This window comes from Gymnodraco acuticeps, unplaced genomic scaffold, assembly GCF_902827175.1.
Source record: "Gymnodraco acuticeps unplaced genomic scaffold, fGymAcu1.1, whole genome shotgun sequence".
NCBI classification, from domain to species: domain Eukaryota; kingdom Metazoa; phylum Chordata; class Actinopteri; order Perciformes; family Bathydraconidae; genus Gymnodraco; species Gymnodraco acuticeps.
The window spans coordinates 291,802-314,895 of NW_022990097.1; the positions used below are offsets into that span (position 1 = coordinate 291,802).

Below are 23,094 nucleotides of genomic sequence, written 5' to 3' on the forward strand. Positions count from 1 at the left end.
TTTGTTTCCGGTCCGTACGGCTCAGCACTCCGGCACGGGGCCAGACAGCCGCTTTCTGAGGGATGAGATCTGGCAGCTCGAGACCCAGCTAGAGCAGAAGGAGAAGGAGTTGACCCAATTAAAGAAAGACATGGGGAAGGAAAAGAACACAACCGAGGAGGTATGAGCAAAATACCCATAATTCCAACACACAGCATAGGACGCTGGATTAAGTGTTCAGTCCTTGGTTGACCTGCAGATAACAGCTGATTAGACAGACATTGTGCTGGTGTGTCATTTAAAGATCATGCTACTGAAGACCCTTATTGTTGCCTCAGGTTGTGCATGGAAAAAGTCAGTTTAATAATATATTTATAATAGTAATTTATTTATATTTTTATTGAAGACACGTGGCACAAGGAAAACACATTTTGTACATCAATGGGAACCACAGTCACAGAATAGAAACAACTAGTGATCGTCTTAGTCTTAACTACTATTGTATTGTATGGGAGGCGTGTGGCGCAGTGGGCTAGTGCGTTGGTGTTGGGTTCAGGGGGTCACAGGTTCAAACCCCACTGCAGTCAGCATGTCGTTGTGTCCCTGAGACACTTCACCCCAAATTGCTCCTGTGGGGATTGCCCACAGTATTGAGTATGTAAGTCGCTTTGGATAAAAGCGTCTAACAAGTGACATGTAATGTAGTGTAATTGTACATCAATTAAAAAGCGATACTTTGCTTTTTTTTACGTTTTCCAGTTTGTTATAAATGTTTGTTTTAACGAATAGTTTTTTTTAAAATAATATATTAATAATATCATTCAAAATAATTGTTCTAATAAGGAAATTGTAAAATAATAATATCTATAATAATAACAAATAGACTTGAACTAGACTGTGGCCAAGTTTTAAAGTGTGGCATATTTGAAATATTTGACTAATAATCTTTAGTTTCACTGATCATATTAAACGTTGTCTGCTTCACATTCCTCTGATTAAATAATGATAATATAATGACGGAAAATAATAAAAAATAATGTTATTGAATGTTAAATAGTGAATTCAAAAACATATAAATACATCAACAAATAAATACATAAATAAAATATATGAAATCGTAAAAATATGTAATTAATAAAAGAATGGAACTAGGCTATGGCCAAGTGCAAGTGCGTCTCTCCTCTTACTGTGGAGAGGAGGCGTGTTTATGTGTTTTAGGCCGGGACTCTCTTTACTGATTGGCTGCAGAAACTCTTGCCACAATGTGACAGCAAACCGTCAAACTCTCCCTATCCTTCAGTTGGGGCAGAATCAAAAGGCCCAGGTCGCTGAGTTCGCAGCTTGTTATCGTTGCATGGCAGCCCGCCTCACTTTGCGGCTGCTCTGGGGCCTCATGTATAACGCCGTGCGTAGGATTCATGTGGGAAGGTTGCTTACGTAGTAGAAATCCAAAAAATAGGTACAGAAATGTTCCGACATTTTCCGATTCACCAAACATTGCGTACCGGCGAGGAAAGTGCGTACAGCACTTCCTACGCCGGTTTCCCTTTATAAATCACAATCGACTCGAAATGCGGTGCAGCTTTTGCGGGCTTCACGTAACGCCCATATTTGCCTATAAATAGTCAAAGAAACGCCCATTCATTCATTCTGACTGACTGCATGAAGAAGATCGCAGGAAATGACGACAGAACAGCTCAAAAAGACTTCTCACACCGTGTCAGATTTTGGTTATTTTGGGGAGGTCGAGATAAATCATATTGTTTGGTTGATGCCGTTTGAACCAGAGTCGCAGCATGGAGGTCGGATCGTCACCAAAATAAATAAATAAGTGGTCCGAAAAAGGCCTTCCTCAGGCAGTGTGTTTGTACCGGGGACAGGAGACCCCCCCCCTTGATGAGAGACTGTAAGAAATGATCGGGGAATCCCTCCGGAGTGGAGTCATGACGACTGGATCTGAATGATTGTTTTCGTATTTGGTGGTTTGTGTCCCAGCTGTCGATCAGCTGTGCGCAGCGTCTCCACTGCAGCAACTCTATATCCACCAGTTAAAGGAAATACAACTAATGTGTTGTGTTATATTAGCTGTACAATTTACCACATAGCCTATGGTGTTCTTAGTTTCCATACCTCCTGTGTTTTATGAGCGACTTATCAAGTCTTAGCAAACGGCATAAAACATGATTAAACATGATAGTATATAAAACCATGCTTGTACAACCTATAGAAATGCAAAACCGCATCATTTATGAGAAAACATTTCATAACATTAACAGAACATATTCGAGGTGGTTTTAAATAACAAATCCGTATTTATTTATTTCTCCAAGTTATGTGTTTGTGTGCACTGAGGAGTCGCAAACAGGCGTTTGTTTAATCATTTTAAGATTGGCTTTAATCAATGTTTGAAAATGAATTCTTCATATATGATAAATGAGAGGTAACATTTTGTTTATGGTATTATTTCCACATATTTCTCTCCATTCTTCCTTCTGCCAACGGTGTCGCAGTTTCTCGTCTCTCCCGTTGTTGTGCTTAGTGCGTACGCATGGGTTAGAGTTTGCGTGGAGGACCGCACGTTTTCCCGTCAAGTTAGTATTTTATAAATCGCAAACATTGCGTAGAAACTGGCGTACGCCATTTTTTGAGCGTATGTCCCTTTATAAAAGAGGCCCCTGGTGTTTGTCATGAATCTGGTGTAGCTAAAGGGTCTCTGTGTTTCTGAATTTCTCTCCACTGTTCTGTTTTTTTTTTTAGTTGCTCGCGCGAGCAGAGGAGGCTGAGGATGAGGTCAAGAAGCTAAAGAGAGAGGTATGTGACTGCTGGCACTACATGATACAGACCCTGACTTATTTGTCATCCTTTACTTCATCACTCAGTCCATCATCTGTCCTTACTTCATCGATAACTTGAATTCATGTGCTCTGGCATTTCTTTCTCTTATAAATGCTTTCTTACAATTCATCATCCCTTTTCATCTCCTACTCCATTGGCGTAGCTAAAAAAGCGTAAGAAGAAGGTAAGTAATACAGGTAGTGAAGTCAAATTAGATTACAGTTATTCAGTGTCAGTTTAATCGTGTTTGTAGTTTTATAAGGGTACAACTGGGCTAGAATGTGGAGTACACATATGAACTATCTCTCGACACCTGTTGACTTACTGCTGCACATTGGTTATTTAGCTGTAGCTCTTAAAATAACACACAAAAGGTTAGAGAGAGTTCAACCAACGTACATACAGACCAGAGAAGAAGGTATGAGGTAAGTAGCAAATACACCGCATTATACAGTGTACTCTTTAAGACCTGGGTGTATACATGAAGTGTACTATACTTATGAACACAAAGTGCAGTTCCCTATAGTTCTAGAATAAAGTCATGTGGTAGATTATGTGGTAGTAGAGTGTGGGTAACTTGTCTCAACTCAGTCAAAGTCAACTTTAATGTCAATCTTACTTAGTTTGTGTTTATAGATCGAAATGACGTTTCCAACAATCCCGAATGTGAAATGATACAGTAATACAGATATGTATAATATATGTAGATCCTGACCTATGTACACAATCAACAGACACATTTACACATATGCACACATTAAGATAACAAAAAACACAACAATCAATATATACAAAATAACAGTCACTTCAATATCAATAACTTTGGTGCAAGATTGTCCATAAAATGTGCAGTTATTGCAGATTGTCCATATTAGCGTAAAAAAAAGTGTTTTGATTTTGAGTGTCTGCGTATGGGGAGTTATAGTCCAGTGGGGGGAGAGAGGAGAGGGAGGGGAGAGAGGTCCAACATTAACTTCATTTTCGAAGTGAAATATATGTTCTATTCATTATGTCGGGACACTAGAACAGAAAACGTACAAAAATACATCAAGTGACGAAAGGAAACAAGATTATTCCATCGCTCAAACCCTCAATGGGGCCCAAGGCCCAATGGGAGACAAATCATCACTTGGGTCATGTGAGCATTTGGTCACCTGAGGATTAAAGTATTTATTAAGCCTGTTAGACCTGGACTGGATGGATGTCTAAATCAATCCATTTTGTTTTTATGAAAGATCTAATACAGATGAGGCCCTTTTTTACAAATGATCCCTCAGACACAGTTGATCTTGCTGTAGATCTTGCATGGAGACATTTCTCCAGTTATTGGACGTTGATTGATACTAACTTCAGTTATTTATTATCTTTTAATCTGGAAACTGTTCCCTGCTTTGGTCTCTAGGAATTACTATTCCCACATCCCAAGGCATTGTCTTGTAAAACCCCAAACCATTTGCATGTATCATATAAAGGCAGGACTGGAACTGGAACAAGATTATGTAGGCTTGTAAAAGTATTCAAAGAAGTTAAAGTTTAGTAACATTGTTGAATATTAATTTACTGTAAATCAAATAATCTAATTCCCAAATGACAGTTTCAGATCTCAGCATGAATCAGTTGTAGATTATCAAATATAGTGTCTCGGGTGTCCGCGGGGTCTTAACAAGTATTAACAGTTGATAAATCAATTTAGCGAAAATTAAGGCTATTAAAAAGTATTAAATGGCATTTTCCAAGGTGTTACATTTTGTAGCTTGTTTTCAATAAGTATATAAATGGTCCAAAGAGGTTGTATTCTACAGTCTGCCTGAATGTAATCATGGCGTAGGTGTGTAGTGTGATTCTGTATAGTTTATTGATGGCATCCCGTTGGGTTTGACGTCATCTGAACAGGACATCGCACGCTCACTGCTTGATAGCGCGAAGGTCCGTTTACGCCGGTTGCTAAACAACATCGTTATGGGGAAATGCAAGTTTGCGTCCAAATGGTTGGAAGATAAGGAGGAAGGACAATCAATACTGCATATAGTCAATGTGAGGTGAAGTGTGTCGCCAAGGTAACCGGTTAGAACTCGAAGTGGTGATGAGGTCTTAAAATGTAGGGGAAGGGTCTTAAAAAAGGTCTTACATTTGACTTCAGGATTCCTGCATATACCCTGTGTCTCTAGTTAATTGTATCAAAGTCAAAGTTAACTTCATTGTCAAGCTTTCAGTTTGTGTGTACAGACGGAGAGATCCAAATACCCTTTCCCACAATCCCGAATACAAAAACACATATATATAAAAATATGTATGCAATAAAGGCATCGGATCCAGTTCTTCCTCCGTTCTAATGTTAGTCCTATCTGCATCACAACAGAATGAGCAGCTCCTGCAGGACGTTGACTTCTACCGCGGGGAGTTGGAGCAGAAACAGCCGTCGCCGTCCAGAGACGAGAGCGCAGAGACGCAGAGGAAACTCAACCTGGCCAACCGGCAGCTCTACCAGTGCCTGGAAGACCTTCAGGTACCTTAAAATCTATTAAACCATCTGGGGGTTATGTAAACAGACCATCATCTTTGAAAGTCTGGCAATAGTACTATGCTTTAGTCTTTGGAATTATCCTTCATGATGAAAATGTGTCTAAACTGCTGCAAACCAGCAACATAAGGGTCGTTTTCAATTATGAATGTACCTTTCCTGCCAATTATTTATTTGGCTCTACATGTGTTTTTCCACAAATTAAGTTAATTCAATTATTTGATTTCCATTAGCGAGCGGAAGATGACAACGCACACCTGAAGACGCAGAACGAGCAGATGCAGAAAAGTCTGGAGGAGTCGGTGAGGGAGATGGAGAAGATGACGGACGAGTACAACAAGATGAAGATCGTTGTGCAGCAGACCGACTCCATCATGGACCAGCTCAGGAAAGACAGGGATCATTCAAAGCTGCAGGTAGAGAACCAATTCAATTGACTGCACATTGTTTTCTAAAGCTGCAGGTGTCGACTTTCAAGCTAACACTTTGACTTTAGCCTCACAGTAGTACATGAGGCTGGTAATCTGTGAAACAAAAGCTTCCTCTGCCTTCTCTAAATGCTGTTTATGGCCTTTACAAGATTCCAGCTCACTCCATGGAAAACAACCAATCACAGCCAAGGAGATTTTAGTGTCAAGCTCGGCTCATAAACTCTGTTCAAACTGTCCAGCGATGATCAATAGCGCTATTTTTAGGCAATAGCATGGGTCTCAGATATATACAAATATATAAAAAACATGACTATGAAGTGTTTTGCTCAAAATTATAGCCATGCCTCATATCCCTCTATTTCACTTCCTGTTTAAAACATGTGGATTTGGGGTATAAAACTTAAAAAAAATAAATAAAGAGGAGGGGTCTGAGCTCATGCGGGACCCGGCAGCTACTGTCTAAACTAAATGCTGCCGTGATGAAACGCCATATCATGGATTATCAAGGATTCTCTCTGAAACAGTTTGGAGCTCAAAGGCTTTCTCTCTTGCCGGTTATACCACAAGGTGAGTTCCTTTTTACTTCCTGCTTCTTCACACACATGCTCTCCAGTACAGGTTAGCTCTGAGTGTTAGCCATGCTAATGTAAACACCGACCATATTACGTCCAAAACAGTCGGGCATTGTTTCTGATAGCAATGTTTCTGATTGGGCCGTGGGTCCACATTTCAGATATTACGTCATATCGGACGCAAATCTGGATCAGCTCCGTTGTAGCCCGTTTTTAGAGATTTGGGTACGGAGGAAAAGAGAGAGGGTTTTATTTTCTGACGCTGCGTGAGTTCCCCGACACACCGGGGACACATCTTTATGTATAAAAGACATCACAAAGTGCATTTGGCATGATAGGTCCCCTTTAACTTTAAAAGACTGTAAATACTAAGAAGTGAAGTATTGCCAACACCAGAACAAATTCATTCACACTCAGAAGAAAAACAACACATTTCAAGTTGGTACATCACCAAAGAGCAACACTTTAGGAATAATAGGGAAATGTATCCCCTTAACACATTTAAAAAATGGGCCCCATGTGTCTCCTAAAATGCATTTGAGGAGCTACTCAGGGAAAGCCTGGAAACTCCCGCACGAGGGAACACAGGGATTTTAGTCTTTGCACAACATTTACATGCACAAAAACCTATATAACAGACTAAAGGTAAAGGAAAACCTCCTATCCAGTGTAGGGCTGAACGATTAATCGGATTTTAAATCGAAATCGCGATTTGAAATGATGCAATTATCAAATCACAAGCCTGCGATTTTTTTCTTCTTGTGTGTCAGTCATCCACACCAATCAGAAGTGCTGTGCTCCACATGTACCAGCCATTGTTAACCAATCAGAAGTGCTGTGCTCCACATGTACCAGCCATTGTTAACCAATCAGAAGTGCTGTGCTCCACATGTACCAGCCATTGTTAACCAATCAGAAGTGGCCCATGATAGAAGGTGATAGACAGATTGATCCAATCACCTGCCAAGTGTTTTTGAAAGTGCCTGCCCTTTCCAAATGGCTTCCAATGGAGCTTTAGATGGTTTGGTGAACCATCTGAGTCAGGTTAGTAATGCTCCATCACATGTTTCTATTACAGGGAGAATCTTAAACTGAAGCTTGACTTTAAAGCAACCCAACGGAAGTTTCATGTAAGTTTAGTTCTTTCACTCGTAGCTCGGGCTGCGGGGTGCTAGAGACGGGAGCACGTTGATACGACCTTCCTAGCCGGAGTTATGGCCACATTTTACAATACACTTCCGTTGGGTCGCTTAAAAACAAATATCGCAAATCGAATCGCAATATCTGTCAGAAAAATCGCAATTAGATTATTTCCCCAAATCGTGCAGCCCCAGCGAGTATGAGATGAAAACACAGTAGCTTCACATTTATAATAGTAATTACATAACCTTCTAGCCAGTAGGGTTTTATAAACTATAATGTCTCTACTGGGTGTAGGGAGGGAAGGTAAAAAGGTGATCATTCAATAAGAGTATTTGGTTCTACTTAGGCCCCAATTCATTCCAATATAGTTTTAAAAAGCTCTGCCTAATAGATGTGTAGGGATGGGCAGGGCTGGAACATGTGGATGAGGTTTGCTGGAAATTGCTTACATCTATCACCGGCTGTTCGTACCCCATCACAGATCTTAGACAAATGGGCTTTAGTGTAATAAACCATGAGCATGCCTCGCACAAATTGAAGACTCATGTACAGGTGCGCTGATTACATGGAAATCGAGATGGTTATCTGGCACGCTGGAATCTTGTAAATGCCAGAAGGAGCTTTGTAGGGATGCAATACAGTCTGACACTGTCTTTTTTTTAATAAATGTATTAACTGCAGCTCTGTGTGGTTTGTGAAATATATATTAATGCTGACATGTTAACCTACACCATTTATCTTTTTGACTGCAAGGTATTTATTATGAGTTGTGTGTTCGACGTGCAGGTCAGAGAGCTAACTGATAAGATCCATAACATGAATGAAGAGGACGACCCAATCATGGTAGCAGTCAATGCTAAAGTGGAGGAGTGGAAGGTGGGTTTTAATGAAATATCTACAGCTATGAAACGTTATCCAGTATGATGGTGTACATCTCCTGAGACCCAGAAAGAATTCCTTTTTTTTTTTGATCACACAAGTCTTTAGGCTGGTATTAACATAATGACTAACAAAAACAAAAAATATATTTTTATTTTTGTTTTATTGTGTGTCCTTTGTAGAGGAAACACATTTCGTACATTTCGACAACATTAGAGCACAACAACTCAATGCAACAAATATTGAGCCCTCATTTGTGGTACTCCATCCTTTTTTGAAATGCAGAGATACATCTGACACTTGATGCACTTGATGTATGTTTTCCCACTGCATCCGTCTGCCATGAACCCTACAGAAACCTACGTGTTAGTTTTGGCCCATAGTGGACTCCATTTGTGTTGTGTAAAATGGGGAAATAAAAAGTTAGCAAATCCCCATGTCCTCCTCAGAGGACAGTCATAAAAGCATTTAGTTTTAGGTCAAATAAGTATTACACTGCTCTGAAAACTCATTACGCTAACTCCTAAGAGGTTCCCTTACTATAATTAATTAAAAATATTGAACTCACAACACTGGTAATTACAAACTTACCATTTCTCTTTCTATAAATAGTGCTTGTGTTGATGGACGCCATGTTGAAATACAATGAAATTATCTTTTTCAAAGCCACACCCCCACATATGTCATATTTTTGAAAAGCCCAGGATGTCCTCTGTGGAGTACAATTGGACTTAATGCTGTGGCATGTATAACCTCATAGTTATGGACCAAAACCAAATGAATGGGTGGGTCTCAGGAGGATATATTGGGAAACAGTTTAAATGCGTCTGCCTTTAGGTATTTGGAATTCTTCCACCAAGTACTTGGATAATGTGATCCTCTGGGAACGGGCCATTAGCTCCTCAATTTATGATATGGTGGAAAGTAAAGCCCACACATCTTGAATGATTAATCTGTGTCAATGTTTTCTTACTGTTGATCCCCCACTTAACACCCGACTTGGGTGATCCCATCACAAGATGGTCACTAGTTAGTCCCTGCAACTCAAAATCTTGTAAATATGCACTTTATTTTGCTTCTTTACTGACATTATTGAGTTAGAATCAGAAATCCTTATGTCGGGATGTTAAGAGCATTCCATGGAATATAACAAAAAGTGATTCTGAAGTGAATTACCTACCCCACCTTTAATGCATAATAATTGTTTACAAAACATGTCTCTATTAACACACCATTGAACGGACAGGAGCAGGGACAATAAATGAATCTTATATTACCTGCCCCTTTCTAAAAAATAAATAAATAAATGGAAATAGATGGTCTGTCCTTCATATTTTCTTATTCACACAGTATCGTAGGATAATAAGAGAAAACAATACTTAGTTCCCACTTGACAGTTAACAGAAAGAAACACTGAAACATCACAAGTACAAATACACATAAAAATACATTGCAAATTAAAGGTGGGGTAGGTAATTCACTTCAGAAACACTTGTTGTTATATTCCATGGAATGCTCTTAACATCCCGATAGCAATGAATACATTAAATGCTTTGACAATAAATTCATCTGTGGAAGCCGTGGCGCTGTAAAAAGCACGACCAATCATCTGAGCCGGCTAAAGTAACTGGATGGCCTACCTGCCTGTCAGCCTTCCATCTGGGCACAAACTTATCTCGTGCCCTCATTGGTCATGTGCGCGTTCGTGTGTTGGAGGAGGGGCTCTGTGAGGAAGTCTGAAGGAAGGGGCAGATTTTTTTCGGCTGCGTACTTTCAGATTCTAGCGCACTCGACTGGTTTCTCCGTTCTTACCGACCCTACCATAAAATAAAGAGGCACATTTTTACATCATAAAATAAGTATACATCCATACCTAAACATATAAAAGTATTGAATTCAATACAAATACATAAAGTGTATATATTGTATTCTTCCTCAGTCATTATGGGCCTTCTATTAGCCGAACTTGATATGTTTCTCTCACACAGAGAGTGCTTTCTGCGAAGGACGATGAAGTTCTCGTTTACCAGCAGATGATTCGCGATCTGAGGGAAAAGCTGCGCTCCGCCCAGATGGACTTGGACAAAAGCAACATCATCGCCTTGCAGCAGGTCTGTCCCTCGTCATCATTTATGTACCATGGAAACGTGTTATTGATGGGGAAGATAGGATTAACTGCAAACCATGCATTTTTACTCACTTAAATATAGTTCTACTAACAGTTTTACAACATCATACAGTAATTGTTTTATTACTATATCAAAGTTATAGCACCCTAATGCATAACAATGTATTTTCTTCCCAGTAAAGCAGTTTCAAATAGTATGTCTTGGCAAATATGTCTAAGTAGCTTTGAAATTAGGTTTCTCTGTTTTTCAAGACCCTGCTTTTAAAACCTTATTACAGTGTGGAAAGTCATTGCATTCCTTAATCTGTGTCCTTAGAAGCAGGGCAATCCTGAGTGGACTGTCACTTCATGTTCTTCCATCTATTTGTCATTTCTTGCTATTCCGTGCTTTCTCTCTTCGCCTTGGCATGCTTTATCAACCTGTCCTCCCTCCGTGTCTCTGGGCTGTGGGCCAGGTCATATATGAGCTCTGCACTGTAAGTTTCCTCTGTCCTGAGCCTCTTAACCTCAGCCTCCCTCCCTCCTTCTTTCATTTCATAACTGTTCCTTCAAAAATGAAAGTGCAGATAATTGTACAGCTGCGGTCTGTCTTGCACATACTGTACATTCTCATCAATTTAAATTATTCGGGAATTTCTTAAAGGCCGTCCAAGAGAGGGATAATCAAATCAAGATACTGGGCGAGCAGGTGGAGCAGTACACAGGAGAGATGGAGAAGCACACCCTGCTCATCGAGGAGCTAAAGACGTCCACAAAGAAAGACAGAGGTGGGTAGATCCCTGCTTAACGGCCCGTCCACACTACAGCTTCAAAAAAAGCTTGGAGCTGGGCGTGTCTGAAGCTCGACCAACAACCAATCACATGAATCTCCCGCCCCTGACACACAAGCAGCGGTTTGATTGGCTAGAGCTTGTACTGGCATATGATTTGATTGGCTGACGCTTCCACCGAAAGCTTCAGAAGCTTCAAAAGTTGAACATTGCTCAACTTTTGCAGCCTGAAACGCCAGGAAAGCTCCGCTCTGCTTCCCACAATGCAGTTTGGTGAAAAGTGACGTCACCCCATTCAAAGTGAATGGGCAGACGCGTTGGAAACCGTTTTTGAAGCTGTCGAAGCTGTAGTGTGGACGGGCCGTAAGACTCCTAACAAAGCACTTCCCAACTTAAAGGGGCCCTTTTACTCTCATTTCAGGTTCAAATCAGTATGTAGTGTCTCTACTGTGACATGTCTCCATGCTTTGATGTTCAAAAAGCTCTTTATTTTTAGCATACTGCCTGTCTTTTCACCCTCTGTCTGAAACCAGAGCCCAGTCTGCTCTGATTGTCTTGGAGCGTTAGCCAATAGTAGCACGAGTGTTACAACGTGATGTTACTATGTACTTCTTGTGGTCCCTGCTTCCTCAAGGGGCTATTTAAAGCTGCAAACATCTTTTTATAAAAACAATTCAGAATCAGAATAGGAAAACCTTTAAATGGGGACATTTCTGGCATTACAGCAGCAAATGCAGCTATATGATAATATGAGAGCAAAATGTGTGAGTGTAAATATATGAATATGAGAGTGAAAATGTTTTGTAGGTGAAAGGAGAATGTATGTGTGTGGGAGGACCAGTATGAATTATGGCCTGTACGGCACCTCATCATTTACAGACAGTGTTATTTCACAGATGTTACAGGCTTTTTGTGGGAGGTGGTCTTCCCTGTTGGTTATACAGTTGATGATAGTGTACAAGCCCCCTGTGAATAATGGCTCTGACCTCCACGCAGCCTCTTAGCCAAGTCATTTCCCTCAGGAGTCAGTGCAGCCAATCTAATAATAATACCTTACATTTATTATAGCGCTTTTCCAGATGCTCAAAGCGCTTTACAAATTCACATTACACATATCATACATGCAATGGTCATGTACTGTGGACAATACCCACAGGAGCAAGTTCAGGTGAAGTGTCTTGCCCAAGGACACAACGGCTTTACAGACGCAGCAGCGGCGATCATTGATCATTGCACAGCGCACTGCGCCACACCGTCCATCTTCACGCCTCAATGTCATCGAGGCGCTTTTACAAGTACACATTAGTATCATACATGTACTGTGGACATTACCCACAGGAGCAAATCCGGGTGAAGTGTCTCGCCCAAGGACACAACGGCCTGACGCAGTGGCGGCAGGAGCGGGTTTCGAACTGGAGTTCCCCAGCACCCCCCTTGATCTGATGATCGGATGCACAGACCACTGCGCCACCCGTCCCGAATCTAGTCATCACTCTTCTCATTTGTCTGTTCATTGTTAGCCTTTTGCTAAATTAAGTATCCAGTATAGTTTATGAGTCGTTGCTGCTGTCTTTTAAACATATTAAAGGGATGATAAATACAGGTGAACTTGAGTATTTAAATTAATGTGCTTGTTATGACTAGTAAATTATCATACCCTGCAATCATCAGTGTCACTTTTGTCTGTAGTCGAATAAAGTCGTCGGTTTTTTTATTTTCAAGGCCTGCCATCGGCCATAACGCAGAGAAAGATGGAGGAGCTGATGTCCAAGCTGGAGGCTGCAGACACCAGAGCAGCGGAAGCAGAGCGGGCTGTAACGCTTGCAGAAGCTCACGCTGAGGAAAAAGACAAAGCACTCATTGAGGCCTCAAACCGATTGAGTCAGTATGAGTCTGTAAGTCTTCAAAGAAAAACTCTTTCTTGTTTTTTTTACCTCGACCAATTTAAAAACCAAATCGAATGACTCAAAACTCAAATTCCGACAAGTGAAGGTTCTTTTTTTGGACATTGAAATGACTTTGTGACTATGGTGTGATCAACATGCTTTTTGGGTCTACAAGCTAAGTGTTTGTTTCCCACCGCGTCTAATCGCGTCATAATTGCCACAAAAAAAGCGGACAGGAAAGAAAACGTCCACGAGACGCTTTTTGATGGAGTATTCATCACAGCTCTGTTTTTGTCTTACAGGGTATTTACGGACTGGAAGCAGCCATTGTAGAGATCAAAGGGTGTAAAACTCAAATTAGAGTGAGAGACCTTGAGGCTGAGGCCATGACCAAAGAGATCAACCAGCTTGAGATGAGAATCAATGACCTCATGGACGAAAACGAGGATTTCCGAGAAAAACTGGGTCAGTTCTTAAAAAAAACAAAAACTATCTTTTCCCATCTCTTCGTCTACTAAGAAACGGAACAACATGGAAACATTCATTTGTTTCTTTCATGTTTTTTCTTAACTCCCAAGGTCTGGAGCCAAAACAGGAAGTAGATCTGACTGTGTTCAGGCGAGCCAAAGATCTAAGACAGCGACAGTACAAAGCAGAAAATCAAGTCCTCACCAAAGAGGTAGAGAGAGGATTACAAATGTTACAATAACTTCTTTATTACCACAATGTTCTCTGATCAGCTCATTCCTTCATTTCACAGATCGAACGGCTGGAAGAAGAAAGACTTGAGCTGAAGAAAGAAATACGGCGCATTGTGAAGGAAAGAGGTGATGCAGAAATCGTGGAATTTTTAAAAAGCCAATGTATGCAGCAAGGTCAGGGGGTCCGCGGGGTCTTAACAAGTATTAAAAGTTAAAATCAATTTAGTGAAAATTAAGGCTATTAAAAAGTATTAAACGGCTTTTTCCAAGGTATTACATTTTGTAGCTTGTTTCCAATAAGTATATAAATGGTCCAAAGAGGTTGTGTTCTACAGTCTGCCTGAATGTAATCATGGCGTAGGTGTGTAGTGTGATTCTGTAGTTTATTGATGGCATCCCGTTGGGTTTGACGTCATCTGAACAGGACATCGCACGCTCACTGCTTGATAGCGTGAAGGTCCGTTTACGCCGGTTGTTAAACAACATCGTTATGGGGAAATGCAAGTCTGCGTCCAAATGGTTGGAAGATAAGGAGGAAGGACAATCAATACTGTATATAGTCAATGTGAGGTAAAGTGTGTCGCCAAGGTAACCGGTTAAAACTCCAAGTGGCGATGAGGTCTTCAAATGTATGGAAAGGGTCTTAAAAAAGGTCTTAAAAGGTAAATGTGTGCATTTTATTATAAAGTTGTGTATATTTACAGACCTTTGCAAAAACTAAGAAGCTTATAAACATCAGGTTTAAAACTAAAAGAGCTTTGAAACACAATGAAAGATGTTTGGAGTTTTATTTGAGTTATTAATATAAACTTTTTGTCTAAGAGATGCTGATTTGAAACCGTTGTTACATACAGTTACAGCATTTCCTGTTTCTGCCGGAGAGAGGGAAGGCCGTCCCAAAGCCTGCCGCTGTATTTACTCCCTCCATCTGACAGGAGGAGCCTCGTTGAGCTGCGAGTGTGGCTACAGACGGAGTTCACTCCGTCACGGAGGGGTAGGGTCGAGGGAGTGGTTTGGGATTGGGCCCTAGTTACACTCACATCTGAATGAGGCTCCTCCTTTAAGGTGTAGGGTTTAAACACAGCAGCAGCAGCATGCTTCAGGAGGAACTTTCCTCTCTCCGGCAGAAACATTTCTTTACAAAATGTACAGAAAAGCATTCTCTTTGAACTTATTTGAGGGTTTCTCCTCATGATTTGGCTTTATTTACACATGGTTTGAGATATCAACCTATAATTGTATGAGTGGCGCATTTAAAATATTACATTATTGTATATTTTGAACAGGATGGATACTTAGAAAGAGGTAGCCACATATCAGAATCAGGTTTATCACCAGGTAGGTCGACACGTACGAGGGAATTGACTTGGTGTCGTGGTGCATACATAAAAGTAAAACAAAATGAAATGACACAGATAGAGAACTATTTTAAGAACACTATAGTAACATACAAATAAATAAGAACAAATATAGTTAAAATAAAGCAGTATCTACTTGTTCCCTTCTTATAACTGATAAACACATAGAACATTATTCTATACGCACATTGCAAGGTTTCTAAAGTGTTAGTAACCATACTTTCTGTCTACAGGCATCCCTCAGTCCAGCCTTTGGCAGGAGGAGGACCCTCGGTCCAGCAGAAGTGAACAGCTGCCTCTCAAACACATCAGCACTTACACAGATGAAGAGATCAGACGCAAAGTAAGCCTGGAACTAATCACGCCATTTATCGCATGTCAACTTCAGTCAAGTCCCATGTGCTTTAAAGAGAAGCACTTTCCTCATGAAAGGTTAATTCATTGTGACGAGCTATTGGCTTTCCACAAAACCATCGTTTGTCATGTTATCCAACCCAACTGTTTGTGTTTAGCTTTTCATTTGATCTGACCATCAGTCATCCAGGGAGGTCTGCTCTGTGTCCAGAATGTCAGAAGGATGCCATTAAATGATTACATGGTTATTTACTTACAGCTTACAGCATATTGTGTTGAGTACTGTTTGGGTAAAGAAAAATGAAATGAAGCAGAATGGAAAAGACATGTAATCCATGAAGTTTGGAAGAATGTGTACAATATCAGATTCACCATTATTGTATCCGAAATAATTTACAATAAAAAGATTGCACGATCGCAATATATATAGAAAATAAGAAATTGATGAACAAAACATCGACAAGGCCAACACAATATTATCATAGTAGTATTTTTAACATAATATCAGTAATTCATTTTTTTATATTACCATTTTCATCCATACCGATGTATTGAGACCCTAAATTTGAACTATATATTTCAAACATTTGAATATAGAGAGGCGAAGTCCCTCCCTTTCCGGTGGACCTCCATGGGACCTTATTTCGGAAAAAGTCAATGGAGAGAGATTATCTTTCGATCCCGTTTGAATTGTGCCACGAATTACACATATGATGTTTGTCAATTTAAAAGATCATTTTGCAAGTCAAAAAAATTAAAATGTGTCGTAAAAATGTGAAGGAACACATTTTTTTGTGTAAAACCGCTCAATGAACTACATCTCCCGTCTCGCTCCACACACCAAGACGGCCGTCACGTTGAAACATTTCACTTCTTCCTTTCAGAATGAGACGGAAAGTATCAAACGAGGTGAAAATCACTCCAGGTCTGGGCGTGTTGAGAGCTGTACATACACACAAGGGGAGTTAGTCGGTTCCGTAAGAGCCAGCATGCGGGACCGGGATTCTGGGATTTGTAGTCTTTCTAGTTGTGTATTTTTCATAGTCTTATATTTCAACAGTTTTACGACAAACTGTGACTTTTTTGACGTGGAAATAATTTTTTAAGATTGACAAACATCATATGTGTAATTCATGGCACAATTCAAACGGGATCGAAAGATAATCTTTCTCTCTCCATTGACTTCAATACATACTTTTTCCGAAATAAGGTCCCATGAGTGGGAAGTAGATGTGTGGGACTTCGCCTCTCTATCAGTCCAAAGTGATTTGAGAATTCAACATAAATACATTTGACACAATACATGTTGCACCTGCAGCTATAAAGGTTTTAAGGTTTTCTTTGTTAACTTTTGATAACATCTTCTTTGCAGAATGAGGAACTGAGCAATAAGGAGAGAGAGCTCAAACTCCAGAAGACCCAGTTCTACATGAAGCGTGAGTACACATTAACGATTCGATAAGTTATCTGACAACCCTTAGTAGAAGAGAATAATGTCCTGCAGGGATAATTAAGCAATTTTTCACAACACGATACTTTTTAGTGTAATGAAATGCATCAGTGTCACAGATATGGTTCTGTAAGGTACGTTTATTTATAGAGCACATTTTCAGACAATTCAAAGTGCTTTACCTCATCATTAACACTTAATAAGAAGACAACAGAAGGGAACACAATAAATAAACACAATGGAATAACAGATTCATAAAAAACATGCATAAAAGAGATAGTTTAAAAACAACATTGTAAATACAGTAGGTGCTTAAACAAGTTAAAAGACTTCTGGGTAAGCAGCTGAAAAAAGATTTTTTTTTTTGCCTCGACTTGAAAGAACTCAGCGTTGGTGAAGACTTCAGGTTTTCTGGAAGTGTGTTCCATTAGTGGGGAGCATAACAACTCAAAGCAGTGTTTAAACCCATAGTGGATGAGCTGTCAAAAGAGAAAGGAGACCTGGAGGCTGCGCTGAGAGACGTCCTCAGAGCAATGAGGAATAGCCGAGAGACGGCTCCATCTGAAGCTGCCATCGACATCTCCCGTCTGGAGAGGTTAGCCAAGGTGAGCGTCTACCATCTGTTTGATTATTTTTGATTTGATTTGTTTTGAATGTGTAAAACAATAATAATAATTAAATGAAACATGAGAATTATTATACTATATAAACTTAAAGGTAGGGTAGGTAATTCACTTCAGAAACACTTGTTATATTCCATGGAATGCTCTTAACATCCCGATAGCAATGAATACATTAAATGCTTACAAAATGTCATCTGTGGAAGCTGTGGCGCTGTGAAAAGCTCGACCAATCATCTGAGCCGGCTAAAGTAACTGGATGGCCTACCTGCCTGTCAGCCTTCCATCTGGGCACAAACTTATCTCGTGCCCTCATTGGTCATGTGCGCGTTCGTGTGTTGGAGGAGGGGCTCTGTGAGGAAGTCTGAAGGAAGGGGCAGATTTTTTCCGGTTGTGTACAAATTCTAGCGCACTCGAGCTGGTTTCTCCACACTACCTTTAAGCAGTGTGAAATTGATAAACAAAAATCTTACTGACTTAAAAATTATATATAAAAAATGATCTACTTAATTACACATCTGAAAAGGGGTGGGAAGTAGTTTACACGTATTTAATCCCACCCCTTCTCCCAAAAACGAAATGATTAACATATATATATTTATTTATTTTATAATTAACAAAACATAAAAACAACAAATAAATAAACAAACAAATACATGAAAGAGGTAATCAAGAAAAGGTAAAATAACAAACCAAATAAATAAACAAACCTTAATCTAAAGTCAAAGACATATATCTTGCCATGACTAGCTTAATCCTCGTGGTTTTGTTCCTACTATCTTCATAACTACATTAAGAATATAGGTTTGTCTAACCAGGAGATCTGGAAGTGAGATCAAGAATTTCTTTGCAGGAGCGTCCCTCTTAAACCTCCTGTTGTCTTCGGGTCAAATCTGACCGATTTACTACTTTCATCAATCATAACTTTTTTGTTTTACATTCGATTGCATTAAGGCTCTATGATATCCTTCACAGTAGACATTTAAACATATACAATTGCATTTTGGATGATTTAGTCAACTTTGTAACACCATGGTGTTCCCGCCATAAAGAAAAGGAATTAGTAACCATCCGGATCAGATAAAACACACACACACACACACACACACACACACACACACACACACACACACACACACACACACACACATACTCTAGATGTGTTCCCCCCCTTATATGCCCAATCCCCTCATGTGAATCACACCTGGCACACACACACACACACACACACACACACACACACACACACACACACACACACACACACACACACACACACACGCACACACACACACACACAGAGCAATTTGACACATGTCCCGCTCTTATGTGCCCATCCCCCCACATGGATCACACCACGCACACACACACATGTTCAGTGTCTATTCTTTGTATATTTACTGCAGTGTTTCATGTATGCCAGTAGTCTGATACAATATGTACAGTTTGAAAGGGTGTTAAATGAAATGTGGTGATGATTAATGGTTTTTATGTTAATGTAATAGCAGTTAAAACAGGACCGGTCAAATTCGACCTCAAAGTAGGGGGGGGGAAACAAAGACAATAGGAGGGTTAAAACAGAAGTGGCAAATAGAACGTTAATCATAGAGGTTACAAAAAAAACATAGACAAATTAATAATGTATTGAATTCTTAGTCTTGATTTTGCTGTATTTTCTGTTTTTATTATAATGTTGTGGAACAGAGCCACAGAGTTCATCTTAAGCAGGGAATGTACGTCTCCTTTCTTAAGATAAAAGAAAAATGTTTTCCCAAAGAGTCGAACGAAGCGGTATAAAAACAGCTTTATCAGCAGCTATTGCACAAATTAACACATCATAGGAGCGTCACACAGGTGCCTATTTGGATTTATTTAATTATGAATTTTGAATGTCCATGTTTGTTCTAGTGTTTTCCCATTTTGAGATTTGGTTGAGCAGGGTGTACTTTTTACTAGTCCTTTTATTAGAGATGTGTCTGTTGTTTGTGTTTGTTTTTAGAGTCAGGATGGATCCCTTGTCTTTTTCTCTGCAAACAAAATCTACCTACGGGTACAAATAAATAACCTGAACCTACCCATTTGAAGCCGACTAAAAACAAAAGGCTTATTTTGTCGACACATCTTTTCAAAATGGGGTCAAAACAACACTATTTAGAAAACAACTGAATGGTGCCATTGCAATGAGATGAAAATAAGTGGTGCTAGTCGGAAGATGTCGCAGTTGCAGTGCGAGATAATAGCAGCAGTGTTACTTTTTGTGTGAATGTAGATCACGTTTCTTTAGCCGTGTCATTACAAAAACATAACCGATCCAGTCAAAATGCTTCTAAATTACAAAGTTAGGTTTTAAACCACTGCAAACGGTGATCACATGATTGTCTGTGAGTAGTTTCCTGAAATATTTCACAGTCCCAGCTGTGTTTTCACAGATCTGCTAAACTGCGCAATATGTCAGTGTTTTTGTCAGTTGATGAAGCAGATGGCTTGTCACATAGCAACTTAGCAAACAAACACAAAAGTTGAGGGTTGTCCCACTTTCCAGGGATTGAGCTCTGCAATCATCCGGCATATACAAGACTTAAAGTAAGTCAAATTTGAGAGAGGAGGATAATTGTTGTTTGGCTTGTTGTTATACTACGGGGCTCAGCATCAGACATAATGAGCAGAAGAGGAAGTAGAGCTGCAATTGTGAAATGACTTGAGATATTACAGAGAATTTTATTAAATTGATCCTGATGTGATTTCGGGAGAATCTATCCTCAACAAAGATTTTTAATTTAGTGTGTCAAAAACGGTTTGACTGGATTTCTCTGCAGAACCACAATACTCAATTTAGATATTATTGACATATTTGGCTTTTACCAAATATTGCACTTTAAACGTCACTCCTGTTCATATTGTGATTTCCAACAATTGTGCAGCCCAAAGAGATAGAAACAGGAAGTACCAGCTGCAAGGATCATATGAAATAAACACAATATTCAGTAGAGTTAATGGTTTCCTTACTGTTAGCAATGTCCATTTAGAAAAATAAGGAATTGCGTGTTTAAGTGATGGCAGACGTTCAATAAAGAGATTATTGGTTGACCCGTTTCACTGAAAGATAGGCAACATTTCAAATAATCTTTTCTATTTCACAGATCAGGTCATTTTTTATGTTTTTGTTGGGTTTGTTTCAGAGGTGGGAAGTAGTGGAGTACAAATACTTTGTTACTGTACTTAAGTACATTTTTCTGGTATCAGTACTTTACTCCACGACTTATTTTTCTGACGACTTTTAACTTTTACTTCTTACATTTTGAACACAAATACCTGTACTTTCTACTTCTTACATGTTGAACTCAAATACCTGTACTTTCTCCTTCTTACATGTTGAACACAAATACCTGTACTTTCTACTTCTTACATGTTGAACACAAATACCTGTACTTTCTACTTCTTACATGTTGAACACAAATACCTGTACTTTCTACTTCTTACATGTTGAACTCAAATACCTGTACTTTCTACTTCTCACATTTTGAACACAAATACCTGTACTTTCTACTTCTTACATGTTGAACTCAAATACCTGTACTTTCTACTTCTTACATGTTGAACACAAATACCTGTACTTTCTACTTCTTACATGTTGAACCCAAATACCTGTACTTTCTACTTCTTACATGTTGAACTCAAGTACCTGTACTTTCTACTTCTTACATGTTGAACACAAATACCTGTACTTTCTACTTCTTACATGTTGAACTCAAATACCTGTACTTTCTACTTCTTACATGTTGAACTCAAATACCTGTACTTTCTACTTCTTACATGTTGAACACAAATACCTGTACTTTCTACTTCTTACATGTTGAACACAAATACCTGTACTTTCTACTTCTTACATGTTGAACCCAAATACCTGTACTTTCTACTTCTCACATGTTGAACACAAATACCTGTACTTTCTACTTCTTACATGTTGAACACAAATACCTGTACTTTCTACTTCTTACATGTTGAACACAAATACCTGTACTTTCTACTTCTTACATGTTGAACACAAATACCTGTACTTTCTACTTCTTACATGTTGAACACAAATACCTGTACTTTCTACTTCTCACATGTTGAACTCAAATACCTGTACTTTCTACTTCTTACATGTTGAACACAAATACCTGTACTTTCTACTTCTTACATGTTGAACACAAATACCTGTACTTTCTACTTCTTACATGTTGAACACAAATACCTGTACTTTCTACTTCTTACATGTTGAACCCAAATACCTGTACTTTCTACTTCTTACATGTTGAACACAAATACCTGTACTTTCTACTTCTTACATGTTGAACACAAATACCTGTACTTTCTACTTCTTACATGTTGAACACAAATACCTGTACTTTCTACTTCTTACATGTTGAACCCAAATACCTGTACTTTCTACTTCTCACATGTTGAACCCAAATACCTGTACTTTCTACTTCTCACATGTTGAACTCAAATACCTGTACTTTCTACTTCTTACATGTTGAACTCAAATACCTGTACTTTCTACTTCTTACATGTTGAACACAAATACCTGTACTTTCTACTTCTTACATATTGAACTCAAATACCTGTACTTTCTACTTCTTACATGTTGAACACAAATACCTGTACTTTCTACTTCTTACATGTTGAACTCAAATACCTGTACTTTCTACTTCTTACATGTTGAACTCAAATACCTGTACTTTCTACTTCTTACATGTTGAACTCAAATACCTGTACTTTCTACTTCTTACATGTTGAACACAAATACCTGTACTTTCTACTTCTCTCATTTTCCAAACAGCTGGTTCCTTTAGTCTGAATGTGTGTTTGATGCGTGATCATTATTCTTTAGAGTCATTGCGTGCCTATTGATTTGAACACGATCCGTGTATCCATCATTTCCTGGTCTTCTCTAAAGAAGAGGGACCAATGGAAACGTTGTCATGTTGCCGTTGTTCAGCATGGAAACATTCATTAGCTAACAATGACATTATTGTTCTATTAATATAAAGGGAGGTCAAGTACTCTTTAAAACAGCTGCTAGCTATGGGGACTTTTTACTGAAGTACATTTCAAAGCCTCTTTACTTTTGAGTAAAGAAGTTTAGTCAGTACTTCTACTTTTACCAGAGTATTTTTGAACACGATTATCTGTACTTCTACTTGAGTAAAGGATGTGTGTACTTTTGCCATCTCTGGTTTGTTTTGACTGTGCTCGCCCCTCATATCTCAGGTTATAGATGGCAGCAACATGATTGGGCAGTCTGAGTCCCAAATCCAGCAGCTGTTGGGGAGAAATGAAGAACTGAGGCAGGAGTTGAAGTTGGCCCGGGAAGAAGCAACCAGCAATTTCAGTCAGCTCGCCGGAGCCAAAGAAAAGGTACACAATATTTTGATATGTCAAGCTAAAATGGGATGCTGTTGACTTATAATGACAAACAACA

At 39.2% G+C, this 23,094-nt stretch overlaps 1 protein-coding gene across 1 annotated transcript in view; it reads left to right on the forward strand.

Annotated features, from left to right (window-relative positions):
* Nucleotides 1-23,094, forward strand: part of cep290 (centrosomal protein 290) — an 87,240-nt gene that overhangs the window by 2,303 nt on the left and 61,843 nt on the right. Inside the window, 15 exon segments of the mRNA XM_034216395.1 lie at nt 26-160; nt 2,737-2,790; nt 5,174-5,320; nt 5,569-5,751; nt 8,268-8,357; nt 10,349-10,471; nt 11,132-11,255; nt 12,981-13,153; nt 13,447-13,609; nt 13,723-13,823; nt 13,905-13,971; nt 15,437-15,546; nt 16,930-16,993; nt 17,479-17,612; nt 22,884-23,030. Coding sequence (XP_034072286.1) covers nt 26-160; nt 2,737-2,790; nt 5,174-5,320; nt 5,569-5,751; nt 8,268-8,357; nt 10,349-10,471; nt 11,132-11,255; nt 12,981-13,153; nt 13,447-13,609; nt 13,723-13,823; nt 13,905-13,971; nt 15,437-15,546; nt 16,930-16,993; nt 17,479-17,612; nt 22,884-23,030 — 1,815 coding nt within the window.